Source organism: Tupaia chinensis, unplaced genomic scaffold (assembly GCF_000334495.1).
Source record: "Tupaia chinensis unplaced genomic scaffold, TupChi_1.0 Scaffold000646_1, whole genome shotgun sequence".
NCBI lineage: Eukaryota > Metazoa > Chordata > Mammalia > Scandentia > Tupaiidae > Tupaia > Tupaia belangeri.
Window position 1 is genome coordinate 3,198,702 of NW_006160167.1, and position 18,644 is coordinate 3,217,345.

Below are 18,644 nucleotides of genomic sequence, written 5' to 3' on the forward strand. Positions count from 1 at the left end.
TCCCTACTCACCAAATGACACTATTGGAACCCAGCTTGAAAATCAAATCACTCCATAATTTGTCCCAGCTTGACACTTCCTTGATACTGTCCCTTACTGACACCTCAAACAAACCATCGCAGACAGGCGGTCTGGTCTAGTGCCAAGACTTTCTCCCATCCCTTCCCTTTCATCCATTCCCTTTCATCTCTCCCCCAGTGTCTTCCCTTTCATCCACTTTCAGGCAATGACCACCACTTATCTCAGCACTACTCACTTTCCAAATCTTGTTCTGATTGATAGATGGAGTTCTATAGAGTTAAACTGGCCTGCAGTAAGCTACACCTATGCAGAGTACAATCTGATAACGTGGACATATCAGCACATCACCATGATCAAGATAAAACATGGTCTTCACCCCCAAAGTTTCCTGGGCCCACTTTGTTTTGTTTTGCTTCTTAAATATCATTCATGATTATTGCAAAGAAGTCTTTCTCCAGAGAACAATTCTCACATTTATTTAAAGACATATGAATTATGGTTATAGAAGCAAATTTCACTGAGGTGTTACATATGAAGTATGCCGGGCAATGGCTGGGGCCTCTTGGGGGCCACTGGGGCCACTTGGTCATCACTCCTCCTGCCTCTCCCCACAGCCCCAGGAAGCCATGTATCTGCCTTCTGTCATTACTGATTAGGTGCCACTTTCTATAATTTTACGTAAATGGAATCACACAGTAGGTACTCTTTCTTTGGTCTGTTTTTTTTTCATTCAACATGGTTATTTTTTATTTTTTGAGAGATTTTTGCTTGCCACAGAGACAGAGAGACAGAAAGTGAGACATCACCCACCCCCCAGGGCGTCCTCTCTCCACACAGACGGAATACAAATAGAGTGCTGGAAAGGCCCAGCCAAGGTCATGCCCACAAGAGGGCGCCACTGTGAGATGGCTGACACCACATGGGAGGCCTGGGCTTGGTTTCCAGACCAACCTGAACAGGTAGGGTATGGTGACGTGCACCTGTCGTCCTAGCTGACTGGGAGGCTGGGGCAGGAGGATCGTAATGGGTAGACCCTGTTACAATCATGTATCTCTAGAGCCAGCAAGTGGCCTGGAGGCTAAGATGCTGGATCCCACATGGCTGGCTACGCGATTCAAGTCCTGGATCCAGGAGTCTGAAAATCACAATGGATATGTGTGCCTGCGTGCCCAAAATCCCAATAGGGGACTGAAGGAGAAGAGACTGCAGTGTGGCCATTCCCCTTAAGGAGTGATTTCTCATTTCTCTCTCTCTCTGACAAATACACATAATCTATAGCAAAAACTAAAACAATTAAAATTAAAATGTATCTCTCTGTTTCTCCCTCCTGTACTTTTCCTCCCATAAGAAAGAAAAAAGTAGTGCCGATATATGGGACGGGTCTTCAAAAAGAAAATGGAAAATACATATCATAAAAAATTATACATATATTTCAGTGTTTCTACACAAAAATAAACTCATGTTTTCATTTCATTTTTCCATGAACTTTTTGAAGACCCCTTGTGCTGTATCTACAGTGTGTGTATGTATGTGAGTGCGCGTGTGTATCTGAAGGCAATTGCCAAAGAGGTCCTCCCCCAATCATCCGTGCTGTGGCAACAGCTGGCAATGGACATGGGGAAATGACAATGAGTAGTGACTAGGTCAGAGGGTAAGTGGCCCTGAGCCTGTCTGTCCTCCTGGTGGTGAAGGTTGCAGGGCAACCCTGCAGCCATCTGGGGGCCCTCAAGCATCATCGGACAGAAGAGCTAGGCTATGACAGGATTTGGCTTCTGGTTTGGTCACATTGCTAACCGTGGGACCTTAGCTATCTAACCTTTTTGTTGTTGTTGTTCCTTCTTTTCCTTATTGGTAAAATGAGAGTGATAAAAACCTACTCTAAGAGCTCACGAAGAGAACTAAATGAGATAACAGTCATGAAACACTTGCGAGAGCTCATGGTAAGTACTTACAAAGCGGCTGCAGTTAGGCCTGACCCCACGTGCCACACACCGAGCAGACACGGACTCAGTTATGTACGGCTGCAATGATCCTGGCTGTTTCACCCCTGGGAAAGAACGTGAGCTCCCAAAGAGAAGGCACATTGCGTTTCATTCACTATTTTACGTCCACTGCTTGGTATGCTGCCTGGCACATTTTATATACTCAATGACAAATGGTAAATGGAAAAATAAATGAACCAATCAATGGGTGTACAAAAGAATCGACAGCAAGCACTTTCCAGGGAATGAGAGGTGCTTCCGGAAACAGGTTAACCACAGTCCTTTTCATCTGGGAGATTATCCAGCTATAACCAGGACGGCATAGGGGGCGGGAGAGGAGACAGTTGGGTGTCCTCCTCCTGGCCCACGGTGAGTTTCTCTTTGTTTAAGGGACAGGTTCCTGCAAGCAGCTTGAAGGCAGAAGTCAGCCATGGCCCAGCCTTCCCTGAGCCCAGCTTTTAACTACCAGACCAAATGCAGGGGCCAACACCTTGGGGACAGGTGTTCATTTGTTACGACCTATCTCATTTTAGGGGAAGACATTGAGGGTCAAGAGATCTAAATAATCAACTCAGGGTGAAATGACCACAGCTGGTAAGGGATCATCTGAGGATTTACACCCAGATCTATGGACAGTAAAGACCCTATCCCCCACACACACCCACCTAACAAGGCCATGGTATCCCAGTTTCAGGAAAGCAACAAGTTATGAGTATCATCTTTTCCTGAAAGAGAGGGCATGGCCTTTATCACTGTGCATAGTGAGCTAAGTCTGGGTAACGCTAGCAGGGGGACTGGAGGCCTGGCTAATGCAGGACAGCAGAGTCTGCTGCAGGACAGCAGAGTCTGCTCCAGGATCTTGCCTTCACTCAGGAGCCCTTCCCGGGACCCCTTCACTGCCTCAGGCCAGTGACCCTCAGAGTGTGGAAGTAACCTGTCAGAAGCCCTTCAATATCCAGACCCCTGAGGCAGTGTTTTTGGGAGTGAGCCCAGGAGGCAGTATCCTGGCCGACTCTTAGTTACTGAGGTTTACCGACCAGCGCCCTGGGCTCCTGTCTCAAGGGCCTCCCTGTCCCTCCACCTCCTCAGTACTTCCTAAGCCCAGCTCTTCTGCTTCCTGCTCTACTGCACCACAGCCCAGGCAGAAGGGAGCCAAGGCCTGTGGCACTCAGGGGAGGCCTGGGAAAAGGGGACTGGGCTGACAACCCCTGGTGTGTCGGGGAGGCCTTGCCCGTGCAATCAAGCAATCTCACTGGTGTCAGAATCCCTCTGGCATAGTTAAGCAAGCTCGTGGGAAATGGACATCTGATACCCAGATCCTCAATTACAGGGCATGAGAAAAGGAGAAGGGATGTCTGTGCTCTTCAGGAGGGAATGAAAGGAAGCGTGTGGTAAGATGGTGGGAATTGAGTGCTCTGAGGTGGTCTACAGAGAATGTGTGGATGGGCACAGAACCCTCAAAGAGGATTGGGGTGTCTAAAAGAGCTGTTCAGGTTGTTTTTTTGAGCAGTGTGTAAGATGACCTTTCTGGGCTGCCCAGTTCTTTGGTACATTGTTGTTTCATTTTTCTTTATTCTTGATAGGGCATGCATGCACATGAGAGAAAGAGAGAAGGGGACACAGACCTCTGCAGGGTCTGTTCGCACCATGACCCCCTTCCTACAGTACTACAGCCCATTGGATCCTAGGCAATCGTGTGATTGCCAAGAGTTTTCAGGCTGACCATGCCAGGGATTCAAACTCCAGTCATCGTGTGAGATCTGGCTTTTTTTTTTTTTTTTTTTTAGTTTCTATTTAGGGTGCATATGTTCATGAGAGAGAGAGAGAGAGAAATTATCCCCTATGGGGGATGGTCACACCACAGTCCTTTCTTCTCCCTACCCATTCTCTGGACTTTGGGCCCACACACACATATGCCTAGTGTGATTTTTAAGACGCCGGGTCCAGGACATGAACTGCACAGTTAGCCATGTGGGATCCAGCCACCTTAACTCCCACATCACCTGATGACCCAATCTGGCTTCTTTTGAGCAGTAAATTACCACTGTGCCACAGAGCCAGCAACTTCTTTTTTTTTTGGCCTTCTCCTCCAGTCTCTGTATGCACATGTGCCCAGCGTGATCTTCAAACTGTTGGGTCTGGGATTCAAACTTCAATCAGCCATGTAGGAGTCCAGTACCCCAACCACTACACCATCTGCTGGCCTCCTCTTTTTTTATGCCAAAGGGTGTATGCACAGCATGAGCGAGATATAAAGAAAACACTCCCTTACAGGGGTACTCCCCAACAGGGTTTGGTCATGCCACAAACCTTTTTCCTCCAATTCTCCATTTACTCAAAATCCCAGGCCTGCCCAGCATGATTTTTAAGCCAACAGGGTGAGGACTTGAACCCTGGTCAGCCATGTGGGATCAAGCTTCTTTTGGGCAATGCTTAACTGCTACACTTTGGGATCAACCCTAGTAAATTCTATTAAACGCATACATATTTGGTGTGAGCTGTTTTTGTTGGGAACCTGAAGAAGTGTCAGATCTTCAAGCAGAAGATAGGACTGACTCAGGCTACACTCAGCCATCTGGATTCCATCCTGGGATCTGGGAGGAGCCTGAGAATCCAAAGGATTCAGAGTCAGAGGGCTTTGAGTTTCTCCAGGCCATAGAACTGGAGGAGGTCAAGCAGATGTTCCCTAGTCTTGGGGTACAGAGAGGCCGCCGGCCAACTCACTCAACCCTGAAACTAAAAAGTAAGAGCAAAAATGGAAAATGTGGTTTTCTGTTCTATAAATGTGATACTAATTACAGTCATTTGTGCAAACTGCTTCCCATTAATGCTTAATTGCCTGCCATGCGGTATAGTAACAATTGCGCATTGCATGAACTTCACGTCAGATTAGCGGAGTTTTATTTGCCTCTGTGTGGGCTGGTTTTCCTCCTGCCTTGCTTTGGCAGCCTGGTTGTCTATGGATTGATATAGCATTACTTAGAACTTAAAAAAAAAAAAAAAGTGGGTACAATACTCAGAATTTGGGTAATTTTATGCTTTAAGGGCAGATGACCTTACTGTGGCTCAACTACAAGTGTACTGACTAGTTTTGGGGGCTGGGTAAAAAAAAAAAAAAAAAAAAAAAAAAAAAGAAAGGGAGGGAATGTGATTTCTCATGGTTTATATCTCTTTGCCCTTTCTTAAATTTAGAAGACCTATAAAGTGTCCCTCGGTAAAGCAACTAGGTCCCTGCACACTTGTAAAACAGAACTATTCAGTTATTCCCAACCAATGTTAATAACTCATCCTATACCCTTCAGCTTTAGAGAGTGGCGTATGGAGACAATTCCTCAGGGCATAAGTAATAAAGACAGTGGATGTGAAGGCTCTTCAGTAGTTCCCCCTAAAGAACAGGCTGGAAAGTAAAGGAGACCAGCTCATGCATTCAAGTCTATTTTTTTTTTTTTTTTTTTTTTTTTTGAGAGAGAGAGAGAGAGAAAGAGAGAGTTTTCTTGCTATAGGGCACGGGTGTTCATCAGAGAGACAGTGAGAGAGAAAGTGAAAAATCACCTCCCAGTGGAATGACCCTCCCTTCTCCATTCTCCTCCCAATGCCCTACCATGTGCTGGCTTGAGCCTAGGCACTGTGATGGTAGAGTAGGGAGTAGGGTCAACAAAAATGATGAAACTCCATTTCAGTCCTCAGAGAGATTATAACTGCATTGCATGTGGTACCAGGGATGAAAATAGGCCAGATAAAAGAAGAGAGAGGAAGGGGAGAGTACATCCACATAGGCAAAGCAATCTTACTTCTGCAAGTCTTCTGATCCGAGTTGAGAATGTACCCCTGCTTGCACCTGCAGATGTAGGAGCCAGGGGTGTTGATGCAGAAGTGGGCGCAGTTATGCTCCAGGGTGCTGCACACGTGGACGGCTGAAAGGAGAGACACAGGAAGTACCGTGAACAAGGATTCTTCTCTAACCTCCGTCCACCCAGCGAACGTTTATTCAAAACCTGCCTTGTGAGGAAGAGGGCAGGCCTCACAAGCAAACTGAAGTTCCTACCCTTCAGAGGGTTAAACAGTCTAAGATACACAAAAAACAAGACAAGCAGTAATCTATAACTAAAGGGTTGCGGAAGGTCATAAGGAAATGGTGTGAGGCCAATGAATTGAACCAAATCAACTAGCTGATATTCGATTGCTTTTGACTTACACAACCCTAACTTTCTAGTTCAACTTAATAATACCCATTTGAGGAACAAGGGCATTAAAAAGTTAACTGACACCAGGAATTTTGAGTAAAATGTGAATTTTCAGTAGGCAGCAAAAGAGTTAGAGAAAACTCATCAGTTAAATGAGGATGTGTTTAAAGAACCAGGTTTCTGGGACCAGCAGTTAGCGTAATGGCTTTGTTGCTGGACTCCCATGTAGCCAGCCGTGGTTTGCGTTCCAGACCCAGTGGCTTAAACTCACGCTGGGCGCGTGTGCGTGTGTGCCCAAGATCCCGAGAGGAGAATAGAGAAGGGATTGCGGTGTGACCATCCCCCCCTGGGGTGGTGGTGATGGTGGTGGTATGTGTGTGAATTCTGGCTTTCTGACTCTCTGTCTCTCTCTGTCTTTCTGGCAAGCGCACGTGCCCTATAGCAAAAACCTCTCCAAAAAAAGAAAGAAAGAAAAAAAAAGAACCAAGTTTCTCAAGATTGTAAGTCATATGAGTAATAGAGAAAAAGAAAATTTTATTACCAGAGGGCATGTGTGTTCACTAGCGAGAGACAGAGAAACACAGAGGGGGAGGGGCAGGGAGAGGGAGAGGGAAAAGCACCCTGCAATGAGGCGTGGTCACATAATCCTTTCTCCTCCGTTTCTTCATCCTGTCAGCATTTGGGGCATGCACACACATGTGCCCAGTGTGTTTTTCAAGCCACCAGGGCCAGCATTCAAACTGTAGTTGGCCACGTGGGAACAAACTCACTTAACCACCAGGCCACTGGGCTGGCCCAAATAATGTAATTTTTTAATATGTAAAAGTATACAAAGTATTTTGGGATAAAAAATAATGCAGTCATATATTTCCTGTTTCAATAATATCTTTATATCTCAATTTACAATATTTCTGCATTTAGTGTTTGAAGTACTTTGACTTTCAGATAACATCAATTCTTGCATAAGTCTATCTGGAGCTCATAAAAACTCTCATTGTTTTGGATGTTTTAATTTATGACTTTACTCAATAGAGTGTAGCTTGAGCATATTTACAAGTAACGAGCATCAGTATAAACAGAACGAGTTGTGCAAGTGTTCTTCACATATAAGAGAGATGTCTACATGGAGAAAATGCCCATACGAAGCTAAAATGAGAGGGACATTCAAAAGCTAAGAACAGTCCCATTAATCCAGTGCTTGGGAAAAGTCAGCTACTGATGAAATCCAGCTGACAGCAGTCTCCACATCTAAGGAAGAAACGTGGTGGGCAACAAATGAACTAGGGAAGTGGCAGTGTTTTATTTTGCAGTAGCACAATCTACATTGCATTGTTCTGAGCCGATGCTTGCCTGTGTTTACCTGCTGGGGTACAAAGGACATTAGGAAAGCTCAGAGAGTAAACCCAGCCATTTTTACTTTAGTGTAGGGTGACATAAACATCTTTTTTGTGACCGTGGGCAATTGTCTTTCTTTTTTTAATTTATTTTGTATATACATATCTCCTCCATTCTCCTCTTGGGATTTTGGACACACATGCACACGCACTCAGTGTGAGTTTAAGCCACCGGGTCCGGTACTCAAACCGTGGTCAACTACATGGAAGTCCAGCAACGCAGCCATTATGCCAACTGCTGGTCCCTATTATGATCTTTCTTTCTTTCTTCTGTTAAATTCTCTATAGGGCATGCACACTCACGAGAAAGAGAGATAGAAAGTGAGAAAACAAGACACCAGGTCTGGGACTCAAACCATGGTCAGCCATGTGTGAGTCCAGTGCCTTAACCACCACACCACCTGCTGGCCCCAACCCTGAGCAATTTTCTCAAGCTCTTTAAGTAAAAGCAAGATTAAAAATAGACCTACCTCATAAGGTCTTGCAAGGGTTAAATTAATGAAGGTGATAAAGTGCTTAGGATAGTGCCTAGTCCTTGATATCTGCTAATCATTTTTTAAAGAATTATTTGTTTAATTTTATTTATTCATTCATTTATCTTAATTTGACCAGAGAAAGACAGACACACAGAGAGAAGGAAAATGAGAAACCAAGCCACCAGGTCCAGGACTTGAACCATGGTCAGCCATGTGTGAATGTCCAGCACCTTAACCATCACACCACCTGCTGGCCCTTCTGTTAATCATTTTATAGCAAAGGAACGGAAATGCTTTTTAATGAATTTACGAGTGAGTAAATGAATGAGGAACGGTGGGGCTGCTTGGGGGTCTTGAAAGAAAATATTACTAGGTGAGTCAACGTCTGTGAAATCAGTCCAGTCCCCCACTTCACAACAGGGCCTCAAAGGGGTGTGATAAATGTAGACTTTGCCCAGGTCAGTCAGTGAAGGGTGTGTCTTGGGAATGCTATTAGGGCCTTAAATTGTGCCCGACCCAGGCAAGATGGGGCAATTAGTAGGAACAGTCTGGCTCCAGGCTCCAAAATACCAGGTCAATCTGATAAACAGGTACCAAGAGGCTAATTAAAAGCAGTCCTGCCCAAGTTTCTATGAATCACCAGAACACTCGGACAGACACACATTTTTCAGTCCCTAGATTCAGTCTTCTTTGTCACTGGGTGGCAAAAATGGTGAGCCCTTAGATGTGTGGGTTTTAGTCATCTTGAGACAGGACCCCAATTCACAGGCACTCTGCCTCCAACTTACTCTGACGGTCTTAGAGGTGGCCTGAGAAAGCAGCCTCGGGATTCCTCCTTGCTGTGGCTGATGTTTGCTGTGGGAAATCACTGATCGTGGAGTTAAAGCTGCCACTGAGCTCAGATTCACTGTCACACAGGCAGCAGGAGCCAAAGCCAGGATTCTCCCCGCAGGCATTCTGGCTCCAGACCCTAATCAATTTCTGACTGTGATAAAATGTTTGCCTTGATCCTCCATCTACAGACCTGGCATTATTCTTCAGTTCTGCCTTCAGAACTGGGCTCGCATCTCCACTCTACTACTTAAAGACCCAAGATCTTGAACAAGTTATTTAACACTCTGGTTCTCAAGTACCTCTTCTGTAAAATGAAAATTATAAAAGCACCCACTTCACAGAGTCGTTTGTAAATAATATGAGTTAATATATGCTAGTAGCTCAAAACAGCACATGCATATTAATAGTAGTAAATGTTAATGATATTATTACCTCCTCTTTAAACCTCACCTAGAGCCCCTGCGCATTCTTTGACCTCAGTTCTCCAATCCCAGGGGACTTTCTGAGGCTTCTGAAGTGCATACTTCAGACAGCAAACATCTTATTGCTCTGGAAAGGAAACATCGCCCTCCTCCCCAGCCTGGAAACCTTGGCCTGGCACGTGGAGAGTAAAAGCTTAGGCTGTGAATCTCTTAGTCTTTCTAAGCTTTCCAATTTCCATCTCTTTAAAATGGGCTTTTTTTTTTTTTAAGGTTACCATAGGGTGCACCTGCTTACCAGAGACAGAGAGAGAGAGAGAGAGAGAGAGAGAGAAGGAAAGTGAGAAATCACGCCACAATGGGGGATGGTCACACCTCAATCAGTTCTTCTCCATTCTCCTCTTGGGGTTTTGGGCATGCACACACACGTGCCCAATGTGGTTTTCAAGCCAGAGTTCAGGACTTGAACCACAGTTGGCTATGTGGGATCCAGCCATCTTAACCATCATACCACCATCTGGCCCGTTTTTAAGTATTGAATGGAATAATGGAACGTACCTATCACAGAACAAGATTAGCTATTATCAGGGTGCAGCTTACTAAACGTTGCTCATTAGTAGGGTGCTGCTCAGTAAAGAAACTAATGAGACTTCTAGAATCTCAGAGAGGAGATCTGCAACCATGAAGACCCTCTTTCTATCGTCTGACCATTTGAGAGCAGATCAGAACTGAGGCTGTCAGCCGAGCCTGTTCTCTGTGCACCTGACTGTAATACATGAAAGGGTATGCACGGAACAGGTCTCCACAGTTTGCATTTCTTGCTCACACATCTACTCTGCGTCAGAAATCCCCAGTTTACACATGAGGCAACTGAGACACACCAAGCACAAAAGATTTGCTCAGCATTGACTAGCCGGAATCTATTCCCCCTGACCCTACAAAAGCTTCCCTTCAGAGATTTTTCTATTTCAGGTGAATGTCAACAACGAAACAGGTTTATGTGGCAAGGCTAAGCTGGGGCGGTTGCCATCAGAAAGTGGTTCACCTTGGGACCAACAGTTAGCATAATGGCTATGTTGCTGGACTCCCATGTAGTTGACGGCGGTTTGCATCCCGGACCCGGTGGCTTAAAACTCATACCAGACATGTGTGCATGCGTGCCCAAGATCCCGAGAGGAGAATGGAGGAGAAGGGATTGCGGTGTGGCCATCCCCCATGGGAGGTGATTTCTCACTTTCTGCCTCTCTGTCTCTCTCTGTCTGTCTGGCGAGCGCACGTGCCCTATAGCAAAAACCTCTCCAAAAAGAAAAAAAAGAACTGTTCACCTTAAAAAAAGAATTTGTAAGGTGCTGGCAGGTGGTGTAGTGGTTAAGGCACTGAACTCCCACATGGCCTACCATGATTTGAGTCCCAGACCTGGCAGCTTGCTCTTCCTCACTTTCCTTTTCTCTTTGTCTCTGGACGAATTAAATTAAATTAAATTAAAAAACCAATAGTAATAATACAATGAAATAAATAATTCTTTTTTAAAAAAAAAGAATGTTTAATTCTTGACATGTGGAGGCGTGAAATGGACAATAGACTTGGAAACAGAACCCTACCAAATCCTGGCAGTTTGCTCTTGGGTGATTCACCTAACTAACGAGTTTTCTAACCTGTAAAAAGGGGAGTGATAGTATCGTACTGCCTGCCTGCCCAGGTTTTCCTGAGGATCAAGTGGGTACACATAAGGGAAAGTACTTTATAAATGTTGATTACTGCGTCTCCAAAAAAGAAAAGGGACCAGTAGTTGATATAAACTCAAACCTGATGCGTGTGCGTGCCTACGTGCCCAAGATTCCAAGAGGAGTATTAAGGAGAAGGGATTGCAGCATGGCCATCACCACTGGGGGGGGGTTGATTTCTCACTTTCTGTCTCTCTGTTTCTCTCTGTCTTTCTGGCAAGCACACACGCCCTATAGCAAAAACCTCTACACACACAAAAAAATGTTGGTTATTGTGGTCTTTACCTCTTTATGGTGCAGTTGATGAAGAGGCCCTGGGGCCTCTTAAGCCTTTTGAGAGGTTAATGGTTCTGCAAAGCAGAGCCTGGAACCATGAAGAGCCACCTGTGCCTCTGGAAGAGTGGATGGAGGGTGGGGGGTTGATTTCTCAGGCCATACAAATAAACAGGATAATACCAACATTTTCTTAGCGCTTCCAAATCATCACAAAGGTGATGAAGGGAAAACAATCCAGGTTGCTTTCTAATTTTGCTCTCTTGCCATAAAGCATGGAAACAAGTTTCTTTCACGGACAAGTCTACATTCGACCATGTGGTCCTGGGTGCAGCTCCTCAGCCTTACTCATAATATCTTTCCATTTGCTGATAAATCCAAAGTGCATATAAAAGAATTCCTCCAGGACCAGCAGTTGGCATAATGGCTATGTCACTGGACTCCCACGTAGTTGACTGTAGTTCAAGTCCTGGACCTGGTGGCTTAAACTTATGCCAGGCGCATGTGCGTGCATGCCCAAGATCCCGAGAGGAGAATGGAGGAGAAGGGATTGCGGCGTGGCCATCCCCCCTGGGGGGTGATTTCTCACTTTCTGTCTCTGTCTCTCTCTGTCTTTCTGGTGAGTGCATGCGTCCTATAGCAAAAATCTCTCCAAAAAAATAATTCGTCCATTAAAATCTTCCAATACAAATGAATAAACTGTCAAAATGGTGATGAAACTATTTTTTTTTAATATTTCCAGGAAAGGGGGAACATAAATTCTGCAGAAGTCTTTTAGAGTAATAGACCCTAAAACCTTTGCTGCGTGTTCTAGGATTGAAGTTTTCCAGTTGATTCAGGCCCTGGCCACCACGATAACACAGCCTCTCGGCGACACAGTGAAACAGCACTTCTGAACATTGCCCAGTGACATCACAAAGAAAACGTTTATTTTTTTTCTTCGTGTCGTTGATTTTATTAAGTAAATCTTTTTTCCCCCCAGTTTTGCTATAGGGCACATACACTTGCCAGAGAGAGACAAAGAGAGAGAGACAGAGAGAGGGAAAGTGAGAAATCACCCCAGCGGGGATGGCCACACCACAGTCCTTTCTCCATTCTGCTCTCAGGGTTTGGGGCATGCGTGCACACATCGGTGTGTTTCCCAAGCTTCTGGGTCCAGGCCTCAAACTGCACAATCCAGCCATGTGGGATCCAGCCACCTTAACTTCCACACTACCTGCCTGCCCTTTTGATTCTAGAGTCAAGAAAAAGTGAGGTCTCTGCTTTTTAAGGTTAGTTCTCAGCAGAGGAATTTTTTTCCCCCAGAGTTTAGGACTTTTTAAATTTGTCCTACAGTCATTGAAGCAAAAATCATGATAAAACATTCTCCAATGCAAAAACAAAAACAAAAACAAAACAAAACAAAACTGTTTTTTAGGGAAAAAAAGTGGTTTTGTATATGGGATAAAGCAATATAAATTCAAAACTTACAGATAAGGGTTAGCTCTATCGCTCATCTCTTTAAAAAGAATATCTAGCTAAAATCAATAGTATCTTCCCTTGAAACATTATTTCTGCAGCTTTCCAAGGAAGCCACAGGACTGCACCCTGTCTTGGAATGTGCTCAAAGGCTCTGTCAGTGATCAGGTAACAGAGCAAAAACCCCAGTCCTTCCTTTCTTCTTTTTTCTTTTTTTTTGGAGAGGTTTTTGCTATAGGGCGCATGCACTCACCAGACAGAGAGAGAGAGAGACAGAGAGACAGAAAGCAAGAAATCACCCCCCGGGGGGATGGCCATGCAGCAATCCCTTCTCCTCCATTCTCCTCTCAGGATCTTGGGCACGCACGCACATGTGCCCTGCATGACTTTAAGCCACCGGATCCGGGACGCGAACTACGGTCGACTACATGGGAGTCCAGTGACATAGCCATTACGCCAACTGCTGATCTCAGCCTTTCTTTCAACTGGAAAAGGGAAGACAGAGGGACAGAGAAAGTATTTAAACTTCATCTTCTTTCCTTGTGGCTTATGATCTCCTCCTCTGCCTCCTAGGAAACTACCTCATCCTCCAAAGCCTCCTTGGCCTATGCCACCAAATCCACCTCTGCCTCCACCTCAGGCCCGCTTCAGCAGAGAATTTTTAAAAAGACACATCAAAAGCACATTGTTCTTCTTCCTCCTTGAAGCCTGTATCTTGGCAGGCTAGGGTATGCCATATTCTTTTTTTTTTTTTTTTTTTTTTTTTTGGGGGGTTTTTTTTTTTTTGGAGAGGTTTTTTACTATCGCCAGAAAGTCAGAGAGAGACAGAAAGTAAGAAATAACCCCCCAGGGGGGATGGCCACACTGCAATCCCTTTTCCTCCATTCTCCTCTCAGGATCTTGGGCATGCACGCACATGCGCCTGGCGGGAATTTAAACCACCTGGTCCAGGACTAGAACCAAGGTCGACTACGTGTGAGTCCAGTGACATAACCATTATGATAACTGCTGGTCCTGGGTTTGTCATTTTCTGAGAAATGGCCCTCAGAACACACAGAGGGCAGGTTTCCCTTCTCGGGGAGCTGGTGAAGAGTCTGGTTCTTAAGCTCATTCTCCACTCGGGCTCAAGAGAAAGACTAGTCATTTAAACACAGGTATTTTCTCTCTGGGCTGGGACCTAGGTCCCCAAGATGTGGCTAAATGCACCAATAAGGTCAGGACCGTGCATAAACATGGGACCCGCTCTGGTGTCTAAACTCTGGAAAATGAAGAACATTGAAATCAGCCTGAACCGAGTACACTGGCTCCTTCTGTGGCAAAACCAAGATGAAGAGAGGCACTGTGTGGGTCTGGCACTGTGATTTCTGCCTAGAAACAGTAGCCAGAGGTGCCTGGACCCACACCACCACTTCCACTGTCACAGTCAAGTCCACCGCAGAGGACCGAGGAACTGAAAGACCAGGAGAAGCACCACGGACATTTGGAACATCACTAGCCTGCAATAAATGGGCTCATTTATGTAACAAAGTTGCCTTGGTTTGTTGTTAATTGTGTTAGACATTCTAACTAACATCGTGAATACTGCTTTTTCAAGAGACTTGAAAATTAAAGTCCTCCTAGTTTGGAAAAGCATGCTGAGATAGCTTATTAAAAAATGGATAGTTTGGGACCAGCAGGTGGCATGGTGGTTACAATGCTGGACACTGCCACATGGCCGACCACAGTTTGAGTCCCGGACCTGGTGGCTTGTTTTCTCACTTTTCCTCTCTCTCTGTGTGTCTCTCTCTGGTCAAATTGAATGAATGAATAAATTTAAAAATTAAATTTAAAAAAAAGGATTTTTTGGCCCAGCATCAAAAATGGTGGTTAAGGCACTGGACTACCACATAGCTGACCACAGTTTAAGTCCTGGACTCAGCAGCTTGCTTTCTCACTTTCTCTCTCTCTCTCTCTCTCTCTCTCTCTCTCTCTCTCTCTGTGTCTCTCTGATGAGTGTACATGCCCTATAGCAAAAAATTTTTAAATACTACTACTAACAATAAATAAAATTAAATAAACAGACTTTTAAATGGGTATTTCTTATAGCGAGGTAAAGAATGACTGCTAGAGGCCAGGAAGGACGGGTGGGGCGGGAGGATGCTAGGACAGTGGGATGTTGATTAATAGAAATGAAACTGCAGATAGATAAGAGGAACAATTTCTAATGTTAGAGAATAGGGACAATGGAGTTAACAACCGCTTACTGTACATCTCAGAGTAACTAAAAGGAGGAGATTTTCAATGTTCCCGACACAAAGTAGTAACAGAGGACTGAGACAATGGGTACACTAACTACCCTGATATAATCATTGCACACCGTATTCCTGTACTGAAAAACCATATCATAGCCCCACGAATATGTGCAATTATATATGTTAATAAAAAAGTGGACATTTCTTTTTATTTCCCCATCAAAGAAGCATGTCAGCTGGCGGGGACAGGGTCCACTGGGGATGGACAGGGCAGGTGGGGACTCTGAGTACCAGGTCAGGATGCATGTTTCCACTTTCCAGGGACAAGAGTGGAGCCTGGGCTGGCATCCTGGGCCCCTGCCCTGCTGGAGGAAGAAGGAACGAGAAGACAGCTGCAGAGGCAGAAACTGGGAGAGATCAACCTGGCCTGCTGGAAACAGAGGCAGAAGCTCGGATTGGAGGTAACTGCGGGGAGTGTGGGAAGAGAGGGAGAGGGAAATCTTGTGGAGAAGAGGGTTGGAAAGCAAGAGAGGAAAGAAAAGTCAGCATAGACGACTGAGTTCAAGAAACTGGGGAGCATCTTCTTGCAGAGGAGTTGGAGGGTGCAGAGTGGCACCAGCAAACGTCGTAAGTGAGAAAAAGCCGGGACCACATCTTCACTGGGCCTGTTTGTCAGCTGTGAGAACAGCCACTGCAAGGACCACCACAGGGCAAAAATGTCTTGGTTTTCCACACTACGCAAGGAGAAATTGTTTTGCCCTCCTAGCCCCATACCTACTCCAACTCATGAATTCCAACTTAGGGAATGCCAGGGCAGCTCAACATGCTGCAGACACACTTTTGTCCATCTGCTCTTCTCACTCTGCAGTTTGGGCTTGGTCCCTTGCCCAGGGATATCTCCGGGTACCCTGGTCTAGGTTATAGGCTCCTTCATGCCCTGAATGCCTCCTCCATTGCACTGTTATGACGGCAGCTATTACTACTTTATGGGATTATATGCTTAGTATCTGTCTCCTTGACCAAAGTGTAAGCCCAAGAGAATGTTATGTCTATCTTGGCCTCACTCATTTCCAGCATGGTACCTGGGATGTGCTAGCACTGAGTGGACACCTGAGGATGAATCAAGGAATCCTATTAATTCATCTAGAGGAGCCACAGAGGAGCAAGACTTACTGCACAGCTTGTTCTGGAACACTGAGGTCAGCGATTCCATCTGGCTGAAGTTGGCCACCAGGAAGACGTGGTCCTCATGGGGCTCACTCCCTATGGCCTTCAGTGTGTTGAGGTCCACTTGGCCCACGCCGATGGCAAAGATCAGGATGCCTGTGTCTCGTGCCTTTGCGGCCACCTCGGCTACCGAGTCCTGTGGCCTCCCATCTGTCACAATCATTATGACCCGCAGCACGTTCTCCCTCAAGGGCCGTGCCCCCTCTGCTTCTGAGAATGCGATGTTCAGAGCATACTGGATGGCCAGTCCAGTCATGGTGCCTGTGGACAGGTGCCTCATCCTCTTGACTGCACGCTCCACCTCAGACTTTCTCTTGAAGGTCTTGAGGGAGAATTCGTTCTTTACAGTGCTGCCATACTGGAGCAGGCCCACCCGGGTGATGTCAGGACCAATGTCTAAGAATTGCAAGATGTCTACGATGAACTCCTTGACCTTCGCATAGTCGTGGGTGTTGACGCTGCGGGAGCTGTCGATGATGAAGACCAGGTCTGCCCGCTTATTTTCACAGGAGCTCTCTGAGGAAAGAGGAAAAGTCAAATGCATTCCTTAGAACAGAACTGAAGACCCAGTACAAACTGTCCATTGTTGGAAATTCTGGGGTAATGATCACCCTTCAAAAACCTCCAGTCCTGGGACCAGCAGTTAGCATAATGGCAATGTCGCTGGACTCCCATGTAGCTGACTACGGTTCGAGTCCCGGACCCGGTGGCTTAAAACTCACGCCGGGCGTGTGTGCGTGCATGCCCTAGATCCCAAGAGGAGAATGGAGGAGAAGGGATTGCAGTGTGGCCATCCCCCCTGGGGGGGGTGATTTCTCGCTGTCTCTCTGTCTCTCTCTGTCTGGTGAGCGCACGCGCCCTATAGCAAAAACCTCTCCAAAAAAAAACAAAAACAAAAACCTCCAATCCTTACAAGTTGTCCTTCCCCAGTCAGGAAAATTATAAGTGTACATATGTGCATGACTGGATGATCATAAAAATTGCCTGCTCACAGATAGGATTTCTTTTTGCAAGATAAATGAACATAATTTCTAGAAAGTTGCCAGTGTGGTTTTGTTTTGTTTTATTTTGTTTTTGCCAGAGAGCATGTACACACACACTACAGAGAGAAAGAGAAAAAGCACCCTTCCACAATGGGGTGAAGTCACCTCGCATTCCTTTTTCCTCTATTTCTCCAACCTATTGAGATTTGGGGCACACATCCACATGTGCCCAGTGTGTATTTCAAGCCTATGGGGCCAAGTTTTAAACTGTGTACTATGTGGGATCTGGCTCTGTATGCACAAGGCTTAACCTTTGGACTACAAGGCCAATCCGCTAATGCAGTTTTTTGTTTGTTTGTTTCCTGAGAGATTTTTGCTATAGCGTGCATATGCTCTCCAGAGCAACAGAAAGCAAGAAATCAACCCCTAGGGGGGACGGCCATCCTGCAACCTCTTCTACTTCATTCTCCTCTGGGATTTTGGGCACGCATGCAACGGTCCCTGGCATGAGTTTCAAATCACCAGGTCTGGGATGTGAACTGTGGGAGTCCAGCACCTTAACTACTATGCCACCTGCTAGCCCCAGACTAATGCAGTTTTTAAGTGGGCAAACACTTGATCAGGACAAATCTATTTTATTATTCACTGCATGAAACATAAGCTTAGCCGGGCACTGCAGAAAATATTTTAAAAGCTTAGGTCAAGGTCCAATGTCAAAAAGCTTACTGTCCACCTAGGAAGACTTCGCTAATGACACAGTAAAAAAAAAAAATAACAAGTATGAAACTGTGTGGTTCTGAGCATAAATATTCAGAAAACAGCGATATTAGTCGAGGAGATGGGACACGAACTGGCCTCAGGGACACATAGTGTTTGGATTGGAGAGAAGGAACATGTGGAGAGGGACACATGACCAAAAGCCTAAAAGGGAATGAATTTGATGGATAACGGTGTAAGTGATTGGCCCTTGGAGTAGTAATACTCAGGGTTGTAGGCAGGAATTAGTTGGAGGGTAGCCTTTATACTCAGACTGAGAAATTTGTACACGATGTCATAGGTGAGGGGCATCTTAGCATCGTATCATTAGCTTACACTCCTGTAGCGAAGTTACACAGTAAACGGTCAACTGAGTCTGGCAGGCAAAGAGGGTGTCCCACACAGTTATGCTACTAATCTGTTGCAGGGGCGAGGAGCAGTCTCAGATGGCAACCCAGGAGGCAATAGTGGAAACAGTAAAAGGGATCCGACTAAGAAACGTTTTAACAAAGGACAGAATTAAATTGGAGAAAGCAGATACGAAGTCTCCCTTAGCACTGCGACTTCCTTACTTCTGCCTTCAGCATCCAAGCAAGAAGGTGGAAGAGATTTGGGCTGTAGAGGAAACCTCCCTTTTGTGTTTCTGGGACAAGGATGATAATGGATGTGAAGACAGGCCCTC

General features: G+C 45.5%; 1 protein-coding gene across 2 annotated transcripts in view; it reads right to left on the reverse strand.

Moving 5' to 3' along the window:
• MATN2 (matrilin 2) overlaps nucleotides 1-18,644 on the reverse strand; it is a 168,181-nt gene that overhangs the window by 103,451 nt on the left and 46,086 nt on the right. For both annotated transcript variants that reach the window (XM_006159724.3, XM_006159723.3), the window contains exons 2-3: nucleotides 16,170-16,739; nucleotides 5,795-5,917 (exon numbers count right to left, since the gene is read on the reverse strand). In XM_006159724.3, coding sequence (XP_006159786.1) covers nucleotides 5,795-5,917; nucleotides 16,170-16,739 — 693 coding nt within the window. The remainder of the gene's footprint in view (nucleotides 1-5,794; nucleotides 5,918-16,169; nucleotides 16,740-18,644) is intronic.